The 14,044-nt window shown below is 36.8% G+C and overlaps 2 protein-coding genes across 2 annotated transcripts; both read right to left on the reverse strand.

Annotated features, from left to right (window-relative positions):
* Positions 1-7,037: 7,037 nt before the first annotated feature.
* LOC129944914 (uncharacterized) lies at positions 7,038-8,267 on the reverse strand. The gene has a single exon (XM_056054574.1). It carries the CDS (start codon positions 8,265-8,267, stop codon positions 7,038-7,040), a length of 1,230 nt encoding a protein of 409 aa, XP_055910549.1.
* A 58-nt stretch (positions 8,268-8,325) lies between these two features.
* Positions 8,326-12,393, reverse strand: LOC129944915 (uncharacterized). The gene has a single exon (XM_056054575.1). The coding sequence runs from the start codon at positions 12,391-12,393 to the stop codon at positions 8,326-8,328; it is 4,068 nt and encodes a 1,355-aa protein (XP_055910550.1).
* Between the last annotated feature and the right edge of the window lie 1,651 nt (positions 12,394-14,044).

Here is a 14,044-nt window from a genome sequence, read left to right on the forward strand (position 1 = left end):
TGCGAGTATGGTTGATGTATAAAATATATCTATGCTTATATATATGTGTAGGTAATTCTCCATGGATGCTGTGAGAAAATATTCAATTTCACTCTTTGAATTCTAAACCTGACACTTAAGTCAAACTCTGGCAAAATACTATTACGTACCCAAATCAAATACCAACCACATGGCATAACAACATTACCGGAAAATTGGATACAATTGAAGCACCTTCACAGGACCAAGAATCATCCTCTAATTGAAAATCCTTTCAGGTATAGTAATACGTTTGTGCTGCCCTTGTTGTATTCTCCTAACAACAGTGCGACCATTCATGTCGTAAAAAGGAATCCCTTGCTCTTGGATACCACGACAACGACAACGACAACGCCAACGACGACGATGACTACGACTACGACTACGACAACGTACAAGGACGAGTCTGACAACTGGTGGTAGTATGGGTGATGATGGTGGCATCCAGCAAACGACGGCGTCTACGACGACGACCATAAGACGTGTAGTCATATAGTCAGCTTCAGGTAAAAAAGGGAAAAACTTTCACAAACAATGACTATGAAATCTCTTACAATCTGGCCGCCACTTTCTCAGTGTGTTTCATATACCGACAGCAATCAAGTGGAGCGTTATAAAACCCAACTGAACTTTGAAATGGCTTCGGGACCGTAAAAATGAAAATATTCAATTTAAACTCTAACGGGGCAAAGCCCAAGCGCAAAGAGTCAAGGAATATGCTGGATTTTATCAAAGCTCACAAAAAAAGGAAATGGGCGAGTTAGGCTCCCGGGGGATATCCGTGCGAGTATAAGTTTATATACGAGTAGTGGAATTTATGTAATCCTTCCGGTCGTATAGAAGACACTGATGTGATTGTAAGTTGCGAAGGTGCATACACAATCTATGTAATGTATTTTGTAGACGTTTGAAGAACTGTGAGGAATCAGTGTTATTTTCTGATTCCTTTTATTTAAAAAGTTCACACGCTATTGAAACATACCCGTGCTCGTATATTGGTGCTATTGCTTTTTGAAATGTAATATTAAGGCCTCTGTTACTTATATTTAAGTGGATTAACTTTAAATCTTATTTCAAAAAACGGGTGGAAGTTTGAATGTAGTGACTCTTTCGTAAATTGTATATAAAAATTACAATTTTACAGTACTTTTCTACTTTAAGCTACTGTCTTTTTGCAACACTGGTTAAAAAAGCTGACGCACGTTCGTGTTTTTTTGCTGTGAAACATCTTCAGCTTGGTTTATACTTTAACCATGAATGATCTTAAAAACGAACAACGCTTGCAAATTATTGAATTTTACTATCAAAATGCGTGCTTTGTTGAGAAAGTTCATTGCGCGATTCTTCCATTTAATTGTGTTCAGCGACGAAGCTCATTTTTGGCTCAATGGGTACAATAAGTAGGATTGTCGATTTTGGAATGAATATCAGCCAGAATCATTGCAAGAGCTACCAATGCATACAGAAAAAGTCACCACTTGGTGCGGTTTGTGGGATGGTGGCATTATGGACCGTACTGAATGGTGAGCGCTACCGTGAGATGATATCCAACTATTTTTTGCCCAAAATGCAAGCGATTGACTTGCATGACATGTGGTTTCAATAAGACAATGCCACACAGAAAGTGCAACAATGAACTTATTGAGAGGCGAGTTCGGTGAAGATGTTATTTAACGTTAGGGAGCGGTCAATTGGTCGCCTCGATCGTGCGAGTTAATACTTTTAGACTACTTTTTGTGGGGCTACGTTAAAGCTCATGTCTATACAGACAAGCAGTCTTCAATTGACGAATTGGAAAACAACATTGTAGCGTAAGATACCGGCCGAATTGTTGGAAAAATTATGCTAAAATTGTTTTTTGGCAAGGAAGCTAATTATAAAATTCACCAGAGTCGCGATAGTTCTTATAACAACAAAATAATAAATGCCAAGAATAATCCAAGAGAGTCGTTAATGCAATTAAAACTAGAAAACAAAATAGTCAGTATGATTCTATGACAGTTGAATATGGAGATACATGTACCTCAAATCCAAAAGAAATTGAAAAACTTATTTTCCTCGTGATATCACAAACTCTTGTGAATGTTGTAATAGCTTTAGCTCTTCAAATGTGGTACATAGTGAAAATAGTTTCGTTTTCGAAACAATAAATGGCCTTGAAGTACTAAAAACTATAAATACACTGAATAAATCAACCTTAGTTGGCGTTGATGGAGTTTCTAATACAATGTTAAAAAAACTGCTTTATATTTAGTGGATGTTTTGACCCATATTTTTAATAAAAGCGTTTTTTCAGGTGTCTTCCCAAATGACTTAAAATCTGCTTGTGTTATACCCATTTTGAAAAAAAGGGAGCAAAAAGGATGTAAAGAACTACAGACCTATTTCATTATTACAATCAATTTCAAAAATGTTTGAAAAAATTGTATATAGTAGAATCTTACGATATTTAGATTTAGGATTTAGGATTTAGATCGGGAATGTCAACAAAAGATGCTTTATTAAATTTCTGCTGTTCAATACAGCAAGGAGTGGACAAACAAATAAAATGTTCTGCGCTTTTTGTTGACATTACAAAAGCCTTTGACATCGTCAGTCACTCTATCCTTTTGAAAAAATTGCATGTTGTTGGTTTCCGAGGATTCATCTACAATTGGTTTGAATTCTACCTGTGTAAAAGGTCTCAGATAGTCAAAGTAGGTAATTTTCTAAGTGATTCCATGGATATTAACTTGGGTGTCCCACAAGGGTCAGTTCTTGGGCCCATTCTTTTCTTGGTTTATATTCCATCTTCAATCTGCTATTTTTAGGGAAAGTTAACGCATTTGCTGATGATATAGCAATTGGATACAATTTTCTTAGTCCATTTAATTTGGTTTCGGATATAAACCAAGATGTACATTTATTAAGGCTATGGTTTGCGGACCATAAACTTTTAGTCAGTAACAAATCCAAACTTATGATGTTAAGCATTGGACTAAATGACATACAATTATTGTTCCATGCTCCGTCTTGTTCTAGTTTTAAACTCTTCAATAGCATATGTCTAGTATCTCATTTAATAAATACCTTCAATTCTGAAGTAAACTGCTGCAGTACATGCTTCAATATAGAAATAGCAAAAGATTTTAAGTATTTAAGTGTCAAAATTGACCAACATTTCAAATGGTCTATAAGCACATTATGGATTTAAAGCAATATCTTCTTTCAACCGTAAGATGCTTCTATTGGTTAAAAAAATATTGTTCATTCTCCACGTTAAAAAAGGTATGGTATGGTATTTTCCACTCGAAGTTATGGTATCAGTTCTTGAGGAGGGGCATATTTAAACAAAATCCAACAGTTAAAAGTTGTTTAAAAACGTGTCCTGAGAAAAAAAAGAGGCTGGGATGCGAATTGAAGTTCAATATTCTCATAGTCAGAGCTGACGAGCTTGAACTCGTATGGAAGATTGATCGAGCAGAGTCGAATTCGGACTCAGTTTCATATGCAAAAAAAAAAAGGCTGGGATGCGACCCACACAGCTAACTTCCCATCCCATCTGTCGATTTGTCTTGCTTAAAAGTTTGTCTATATGTACTCGTATGAATTTTTACCAAGTTTGCGTACTATTTTTTGTAGATTTTATTTTTTATGAAAAAAGGAAATGTTGGATTTTTATATAAAAATTACTGAATTCGAAAACAATATTTTCTGTAAAATAAAATAAGTTCGAAGCCTATATTTTTAATTTTTGAAAAAGCTATTTGAGTCGAAAATGAATTTGTACCAACTTTTGTTAAATTTTTTTTAGGTTTTTAATTTTTTGTACAAAAACATTCAATTCGATCTTTTTCAAAATTTTACTGAATGTTAACAAAAATATTTTATGAAAGACAAAATTAGTTTGAAGCCAATATTTCAAATTTTTGAAAAGATATTTGAGTCGAAAATCAATTTTTACAAACTTTTATAAATTTTTTTTAGGTTTTTATGTTTTGTAAAAAAACTGTCAATTCGATTTTTTCTCAACATTTTTCAGAATGTTGAAAACAATATTTCTTGTAAGATAAATTAAGTTCGAAGCCTAAACTTCAAGTTTTTGAAAAGATATTTGAATCGATATTTAATTTTTACCAACTTAGAGTAATGATTTTTTTTAGATTTTTATTTTTTATAAAAAAAAACTGTTAATTCGATTTTTCTAAAAATTTTATCTGATGCCAAAAAAATTATTCTTCGTTTGGTTTGGAGATGAAATCATATTTTAGTCGTAAAATTTTGGAGGTGAATGAATTCAAGTCTCTAGCGTTTTTGGTTCGTAAGATATTTAGGGTTAACCAAAATTTTCACCTTTTTTCAAACTTGTATGGTAAAAAAACTACCCACGCAATTTTCTTGAGAGCATTTTCTGCATCTTTCTGCCTTATTATCTGTTTAAAAAAATGACCCATTACAATAACTTTCTATGGAAAGTTTGAGGTGCAGTTATGATCAATATTTGCATGAAATAATCTTCAAACATTAAATTATATGTACTATCGATTTAAATAAAGATTTCATGCATTTTTCTGAATTGCATGTATTTTTTTAGGAAATTTTCCTACAGCTTTTTGAAAATCAACAAAAAAAAACTGCTCTAAGATTTTCGAAAAGTAATATAAGTTTTTTCAGAAATAAAATGACATTCGAATTTTTGAGAAAAAACTCATTTTGCAGGTACGTTTTTAAATCGTAAATATAGGAAATATTTTGAAACTGACTTTTTTGAAGCAATAAGCAAGTTCTAGTTCAGTCATGAATTATATTTCTTTCAAAATTGATTTTCTGTTGAATAAAACTTTTAAGATCTTAAAAAATTTTGTACATCTACTTTTTGAAGTGAATTTGCTTTAGATGTTCTAGAGCTGAGATTTAAACACTAGTTTCAAGAATATAAATGTCCCTGAAATGTGTAATACACATTATGTAATTTAAATTTTGTCAGCTAGGTTTAGAGAATATTAAAGAAGAGTTTTAAGCGATTTGTAAAAACTAGTCTACATGTTAAACGTGTCGTAATAGCCTAGGTTAATATTTTCCTTCTTTCAAATTATCTAAATATTTACTAACTTAGTGAAATAACACTCAAAATCTATTTTTATGATAACCGTACTTAATATACCGAAATGAAAACTCTTAGATTAAAAATGTCCTCAATTATGTCCTATGATATTTTGCGTCTTTTTCAGATGTGTATTAAAAATCCTTGTATAGAAATTAAACATAAAACCTTCCACACAGCGCCCTCTTTTCCATCATTTTGTATCTTCTTCGGTCGTATCTGCTAATGAAACACACTCAAAAGTACAATAACCGACCCGACACACAACCTCAATCCGCTCAAACATCTAAATTAATCTACAGTCGTGGCGTGGTATCCACACGTGAAGAGTTACTCCTATTGTACAAGCATATATCCAGTACACACCTGAAACATGCGGCAGTAGAATACCTAATTATGTGTCGATGTCGATATCAATGTCGATACCATAACAACCTTAGTGTGTTTAGATATATAGAATAAACTGAAACTCGCTTCCAAATAACAACCTCTCAAAATTATAGTCCATACGATCCTGAACCGTATATATGTACGTAGTCTCGTTTCATCAGTAAGCCATTCATCAGTTCATAATACATTATCGGGTATTGTGAGGTTGCCATAGCAGAGGCAGTGGTTCTGGTGATGGTTATGTGGTGGCATGGTTACTGGAGCTTGCCAAGAAAATGAAAAAAGAAATAATTGCCTCTGTCTGGATTCATTTCAAAAGAAGGTTAGTGTAAATTTTGGCTTATTATGTGGATGGAAAAGGGTGATATTTTGGGGTTAATTCGTTTTTTTTTTTGGCTGTTATATCAAACTTATTACATACGATGTGTACATATAGTAAGTACTTACATATACGTATCTCACCACATACAAAACTGATTTGGTGAGCCTATTTTATGTGATATTTAAAATTCCCTGTTGAAAATTAGGCAGACGTTTATATTTCAGAATTTAAAAAGACATCTATTTTGCTGTATCTGGGTTTGAACTTGGGTCGTAACAAAAGTCCAGTAGAATTATTGCTATTTCACTACAGAATGATTTCTTTCGATAAAAAACGTTACGAAAAATTAAAAAAGAAATCGCCTAACCTGAATCTGCTTAAACCTTAATTTCTAAGTTGAACTGCAGCGGATCAATGGTTTGGACAGACAGACAAAATATGTTTGATAAAGATATCGAATAAGATATTTTTACGAATGGTACACTTGCCATTTCCTAAGATACCTCGATTTCTAACTTGCTCGCTTTACTGGAAATAAAGGCTCCCTCTGCTTCTTATTCCCTGCAGCTTGACTTTTAATACTTTAATAGCGGAAGCTTTGACATTCATTCGCTTAACATGCCCTAGTTATCTTAACCGTTGAAATGCAATTTCTTAACAGCTGGCAACTCGATGTACGGCTCGTACAGCTCATGGTTGCATCATCTATGGATGGTAACACCTGCTTACATTATTACCTTTTTAAAATGTGACCTAACTATTTTATTTTTAAATTTAATACACAAATTTTAAATTTATAATTGCAAAGTTTTAATATTGCACTTTTTTTATATTTAAAAAAAGCAACACAAGACCCATTTTGTTTGCCTTAGACTCGATACGTTTGCGTCTTCCTATTGTGTTTCGAAGTCGTGTGCAAATCCAAGATACTGTGTAGATTTTTAAAACATTTCTATTGGCCGTGAAGTTACGCACCACTTATTCAAGAGTGTTGCCTTGTCTTAGTTAAATGTTGGTTTCGAATCTGTTAATTTTAATTCAAATGATACTCTTTTGATAATATTTAAAGATTACTTTTATTTAACAAGATTAAGATCGAGATAATGCGTGATACTTTAACAAAAGATCGATAGATAAGAAGGAAGCAAAAACTATGAACATGTCAAAAGTGACAAGCAAGGAAAAGTATTAGATTTTGTTTTACTTCTTTTTTGTATAATTGTACTAGATTTTGAACATTCCGCCCACCTCAACGTCTCCATCAGAACGTTGAACCTCTGATTGATCTTCTGTGTAGACTGGTAAGGGACAAAGCTTGACAACGGGTCGCTTCAATGTTGATGATTGAGTCTTGATGGTGACGACTCTTACGAGTCCATCCAACCCTGGATGAGTTTCGATTACTCGGGCAAGTGGCCATTTTGTTGGAGGATACCGCTCGTCTAAGACTAAAACAAGTGTTCCTACTTTCAGAGATGGCATAGCTTCATGCCATTTTGCAAATTCTTGAAGACGCTGTAAATATTGGATTGACCACCTCTGCCAAAATCGTTCTAACATTTGTCTTAAATGTTGATAACGTGACAGCCTTGATTCTGGAACATGGAGTAATGAGGGTTCCGGTACGGTACTGATTGCATGTCCAATAATGAAATGACCTGGGGTTAATGCTTCGAGGTCTTCAGAGTCATCAGAAAGTGGACAAATTGGTCGAGAATTTAGGACTGCTTCTATCTGTACTAATAAGGTAGAAAATTCTTCATATGTTAAACGAGACTCACCAATTGTTCGCTTGATATGGAATTTTGCGGACTTGACAGCCGCTTCCCATTTTCCGCCAAAATGAGGTGCCGCTGGAGGATTAAACTGCCATTTAGTTCCATCATTAGCTAGTACATTTATTATATGTTCGCTTTCCTTCGAAGCAGCCCTAAAAAGTTTTCTTAGTTCGGCGTCAGCGCCTGTTAAATTTGTACCGCAATCGCTTGTTAAAGAAGCACAAATACCTCGACGACCTACAAACCTTTTGTAGGCTGCTAGAAAACCTTCCGATGAATAGTCTGTCGCTATTTCCAGATGAACAGCTGACGATGAGAAACAAACAAATACGATTAGATAACCCTTATAGGTTTTTGCTGCTCTTCCTCTCCAAGTTTTTAAAATAAAGGGCCCGGCATAATCCACACCGGAATGTAAGAATGGACGAGAAGGAATGGTACGATTGAAAGGAAGTTGACCCATGAGTTGCTTTGAAGTAGCGGCTCGATGACGAGCACACACGACACATTTATGTACAAATGAGCGCACGTAACTACGTCCTCCCAGAATCCAGTATGTTCTTCGCAATGTTGCAAGCATCAACTGCACACCGCCATGAAGAGTTGCTTGATGAGTATGGTCCAAAACAAGCTTGGTGAAGGTTGAATCTTTCGGTAATATGATAGGATGTTTCATGTCTGGGTCTATTTGTGCATTCCGAAGCCGCCCACCAATTCGCAGAACTCCTTGTGAGTCAAGAAATGGCGTAAGCCGATGAAGAGGGCTGTTGATTAATTTCAGTTTTAAAATATAAAAGTTGTATTTTGCGTATCCAAAATGATTTTGCTGTTTCAATCTCTAATGGTGTTAAAGGGCATTCATTAGTTGATGTACTAAGGGTTAATTTTGCATTTTCAATTTCCCCAGACGTGAATGAACTTGGAGTTGATTTATTAGTGGCTTTTCGCAATAAGACTCTCATTTTATTTCGTAAAATAGCACGTTTGCACCATGCAGTGATTCGCAAAAGTCTCGACAAAGATGAATACCGTAGGAGAAGATCCCATGTTTGTCTATTTTTAAAATGAATTGTTGTAGCTACTAGTGTATGACGTTCTTCATGATCTACGTTAGAATCTGGAGCTGGGATTAGGTTTGGCCACTTATCTGAAGTAAGCTGAAGCCACCGTGGACCTTTCCACCAAAGATCGCTTTCAGCTAACTGGCGTGGTGAAACTCCTCTAGATGGGAGGTCTGCGGGGTTGTGCTCACCTGAAATGTGATGCCAATTTGCTTTCGGCAATATCTCTTGGATTTGGGTGACTCGATTTCGGACAAAATCTTTCCATCTCGATGGCTCACCTTGAATCCAATAAAGCGCAGTACTGGAGTCAGTCCAGAGGTGAATGGGAGCTGCATGTAAATCAAGAACATAGACTACGTGCTTCACCAGTTTCGTAAGCATTAACGCTGCAGTCAATTCCAGCCGCGGAATTGTGACTCGAACAGATCTTGGCCGTTTTAAAGACTTTTCAGAGCGCTTAGTTGGAGCTACCTTTGTTTTTGATGATAAGATTGTAATATTCGTTTCATTTTCTTTTACCACACGAATATAAACGACAGCTCCAAGAGCTAGTTGTGAGGCATCGGAAAACCCATGCAGTTCGATTGATAAAGAACAAGGAGTTATTCCAAGCCATCGGGGCACAGATATCATGGAGAGATCACTGAGCTGGTTGATGTAACTTTTCCATCGACTTTCAAATGATTTAGATATTGGTTGATCCCATTCAAAGCCTGCAAGCCAGAGTTCTTGTATAAATAACTTGGCCTCAACCACGATAGGAGAAAGCCAACCCAAGGGATCGAAAAGTTGAGCTGCTCTAGATAGCACTGTGCGTTTTGTATATAGTGCTGGTTCCTGCTGATGTACTGGGATGAAAATAAATCGATCCAATGTAGGCTGCCAGTTCAATCCCAGTGTTCGGTGAACAGGACTGTCTTCTATGGAAAGCAATGGGGCGGTTGCTCGATTTTGCTCCGGAACATTTGCGATTAAATTTTTGTTATTGGCTGCCCATTTTTGCAATTGAAATCCACCTGCTTCAAAGAGATGAGTAATTTGAGAAATTCGATTCTTACCTTCTTGTACTGTAGCTGCTCCATCGTACACATCATCTACGTAAGTATTTTTTTTTATAACATCTTTGACGTCTGCAAATCGATAACTTTCATCCTCGGCTAACTGATGTAGGACCCTGTTTGCTAAAAATGGAGCTGATTTGGTTCCGTATGTGACTGTGGTAAGTACAAATTCTTGAATGTTAGAACCTTCAGTCCATAAAATACGTTGGTAATTCCAGTCGTCCGGGTGCACTTTGATTTGCCGAAACATTTTTTTTACATCAGCACAGTAGGCAAACTCATTAACTCGCCACCTGGTCAGAACATCAGGAAGATCTACTTGCAGTTTTTTACCTTCGTGTAGGAAACCGTTAAGAGATTTTCCCTTATCTGTTTTCAGAGATCCGTTAAAAACGACTCTTAATTTGGTCGTTGAGCTGCAACTGCGAAGAACACAATGATGAGGTAAATAAAACATCTGATCATTGTTTTGAGTTTGTGTCGGTACTCGTTGCATATGTCCAAGTTGTTCATACTCTGTAATAAAGTTAGAATAATCAATGGCAAATTCAGTGTTTTGTACAAAACGGTTTTTTAATCGGCTTAAACACTTTAAAGCTGGAGATCTCGAATCTCCGAACGATGCTGGAACGGATTTGAAAGGAAGACGTACAATAAATCGCCCTACGGCATCACGAGAATGTGTGGATTGGAATATATGCTCGCATTCTTCTTCTTCTGGAGTAAGTGTATCGACAGAAGATTTAAAAGATTCTTCTTGCATCCAAAACTTTTGCACTAAGTCATCTAGGTGATCATCTGTACAGCAGTGAAACGATTTTGCTTCTGATGGGGCTATTGACGTTGATGACCCTGAAATAATCCACCCCAGAGATGTACGTTGTGCTATTGGTGCTCCTTCAGGTCCTTTGATAAGTCCATTTTGCAGGACTTGTCCATACATCTCTACTCCAAGAATGAGGTCTACACGACCAGGTTGGTGATATTCCGGATCCGCTAGATCAATGTTTTGCAAATGTGCCCAGCCAGAATGTTTGGACACAGCCGATGGTAAAAGGTTGGTAAGTTTTGATAAGATATATGCGTTAAAACTGCAAGTGAATTCGCTTGTGCAAGATTTCAGATTAATAGTTACCATGCCCTTTGATTGATGAGATGAGGAGGAATCACCTCCAATACCAACTATAGATAAAGATGTGTACGATCGAGGTAGCTGTAGAAGGTTTATGAGGTATTCTGATACAAGGTTAACTTCGGAGCCCTGGTCAAGGAAAGCTCGGACAAGATATGACTCTCCAAAACTGGATACTACTTTCACTAATGCAGTGGCGAGAAGCGTTGTTGATCTGGGAAGCTTGGTTGTACAGGTGACACTAGAAACGGCAGATACACAATTAATGCTGTTGCTTGGAATAGCTTCATTAGATGCCACAGTTGAATTGATAAATGTATTTTCTTGATGTATGGTTGTATGGTGACGTCGTCCACATTTTTGGCATCTCCGTTTTGAAAAGCATGTATTAAGTTGGTGAGGACCGAGGCAGTTGAAGCATAGTTTTAATTGTTTAATAAGCTCTAAGCGATTTGCTAGAGTCTTTGATAAGAAACCTGGACAAGAAGAGATATAGTGCTCGCCTTGACAATTAAAACATACCTGTTTTGTTTGCTGCGCTGCTGCATGATGCGCTTTCGCCTTAACTTGCTGCCTTGAGCTGGATGATTGGGATTTGTTTTGCGATGAAGTAGCGCGTTCAAAGGCTTCAAGTGATCGAATTCGGGTTAAAATAAATTCTTTCAGTGCCGCCCATGTGGGTGGCTCGGTTGAAGGTCCTAGTGACTTTTCCCATTCCTTAATAGAAGCACCATCTAGTTTACGAGAAACGATATGTGTAAGTACATCATTCCACTGGTTCACATCACGACCAAGACCTTCAAGCGACCCCAAAGCTTTATTAATGTCGTTAAACAAGGTCTCCAATTTAGAAGAAGATTCCTCGTTAACAGCTTTGGCTGAAATAATAGCTTGAACTGCTGCGTCGACATGTAGTCTTTTATTATCATAATAAGAGATCATGTCATCCCAAGCGATTTGGAAGTTTGATGCCGTAACTGATACACCATGTAGACGTGATGCCGCCTTACCTATGAGACATCCTTTTAAAAATTGAAGCTTTGTGACACAGGAAAGCGACGGATCAGCTCCGATGATTGCCATAAAGGAGTCTTTAAATGAAGGCCACTCAGAGAATTCGCCGTTGAAAACTGGTAGAGGTAGTTTTGGTAGCTGGTGGTTATTTGCCAAAATCTGCGGTTTGGCAGACGTAGCAGCAAGAGCTTTCCCATCTAGATTTGGAACTTCTGATAACTTATCTTTCAACGTAGACATGTGTTCGATGGCATCTAGATAATTTTCTTCGCAGCTACGATACATTTTGTTTTTAAAATAATTCTCCTCTTCGAATTTCTGTCGTGTTTCAACTTTCAGTGATGCTTTGATGGATGTGGCACTTTGGTGACTTTCTTTGAATAAAGTCCAATTTTCGCAGAGAGCATTTTTACGAGACTCTATTCTTTGGGTTGTTGGGTTGGAACCCAATTTATCGAGCGATTCTTTAATAGTGTCGAATAACTCATACTGCTGTTCTAAAATGGCTGACAACTGTGTTGCATTAGACATTTAGTTTGTGGTTATGGACTGCACTTTTTTCTCAAAAAAATTATATAAATAATTATTTCGCGGTAAGAACAATCCGGCTCGAAGGACCATTAATGTTAATTTTAATTCAAATGATACTCTTTTGATAATATTTAAAGATTACTTTTATTTAACAAGATTAAGATCGAGATAATGCGTGATACTTTAACAAAAGATCGATAGATAAGAAGGAAGCAAAAACTATGTTCATGTCAAAGTGACAAACAAGGAAAAAGTATTAGATTTTGTTTTACTTTTTTTTTTGTATAAATGTACTAGATTTTGAACACTTTTACAAAAAGAAAAATTTAACAAAAGTTGGTAAAAATTGATGTTCGACCAGCAAATCGATTTGTCGACAGACGGGATAAAAAGTTATCAGTGCGGGTCGCATCCCAGCCTCTTTTTTGAATTACAATCGTTTCGCAAATAGTTAAAATTCTTGCTTCCGTTCAAGCTTTATAAATACAGTTCTCGTATACATTCATAATTATAGTATTTATACAAATCACTGGAAAATACTTAATATTTTAACTGTTAAAATTGCGAAATTCAAAACTGATAGTAAAACAGCTAATTTTGTGTAAATACACAATTTCAACTCACGAGAAAGGGGGGGAGAGGTGTTTCCACTAAGCCACCGCTCCTTATCCAGACGGCAGTGGACGAATTCCCAAGATGGAATCAAAGGTGGCGTCTACAGTTCCAGTAAGGTTAAACTACTAAATGAACACCTTATAGGGCTTCTTCGACTTATTCGAATTCCAGGCCAATTAGGATCGGTTTGATCCGGCTCCCCATCTTTGCAGTTATACTTAGGATCTGGCCCTCCACGTTGAGGGTTGTTCCGTCGGGGTGACTTCCTGGCCACGTAACAGCTTCATAGTTGCGAAGCACCAACAAGCCTAGGATACGGACGGATTTACTGTTGACAACTTACGCACACGAATTAGGGACAACAAACTTAGGATATGCACGTGGAATGTTAGGTCCCTTAACAGACAACGTGCGGCCAAAGAATTAGCTATAAAGCAGATATGACCGCCATCCAGGAAATACTACGGGATGGGCCAGGCAAAAAGAGGATGAAAAACTGCGATATTTACTCTGGTGACTGCTACCACGAAAATCAACAGCGCTTATTTGGATGCGGCTTCATCATTGGAGCCAGACTTAGGCAAGAAGTCTTGAGCTATAGGTGCATCAATGAGCGCCTCATGACCATACGCATCAATTCTAAATTCGGCATCATTGGCCTGATATGCGCACACGCCCCCACAGAAAAGAAAGACGACAACACCAAAGATATGTTCTTCGAGCTCCTACACAAAACATATGAGCAGTGTCCTAGCTACGATATTAAAATAGTCCTTAGCGATTTTAATGCCAGGCTAGGAAGGCAAAACATCTTTGGTGGTATAATCGGGAAGAACAGCCTGCACGACAACACTCCCAACAATGGATTCAGGCTCATAGATTTTGCTGCGGGGCGAAACGTCATGGAAGCCAGTACGCGTTTTCCACACCTCAACATCCAGATCAATCTACCGTCAACCATATTGACCATATTGCGATTGACACCAAGCACGTTTCCGGCATCATGGTTGTACGAACTTTCCGAGGAGCTAACATC

Source organism: Eupeodes corollae, chromosome 2 (assembly GCF_945859685.1).
Source record: "Eupeodes corollae chromosome 2, idEupCoro1.1, whole genome shotgun sequence".
Classification (NCBI taxonomy): domain Eukaryota; kingdom Metazoa; phylum Arthropoda; class Insecta; order Diptera; family Syrphidae; genus Eupeodes; species Eupeodes corollae.

Excerpts from the sequence above, each read along its gene's own strand:
- LOC129944914 (XM_056054574.1), bottom strand. The coding sequence starts at position 8,267 with ATGAAACATCCTATCATATTACCGAAAGATTCAACCTTCACCAAGCTT.
- LOC129944915 (XM_056054575.1), bottom strand. The coding sequence starts at position 12,393 with ATGTCTAATGCAACACAGTTGTCAGCCATTTTAGAACAGCAGTATGAG.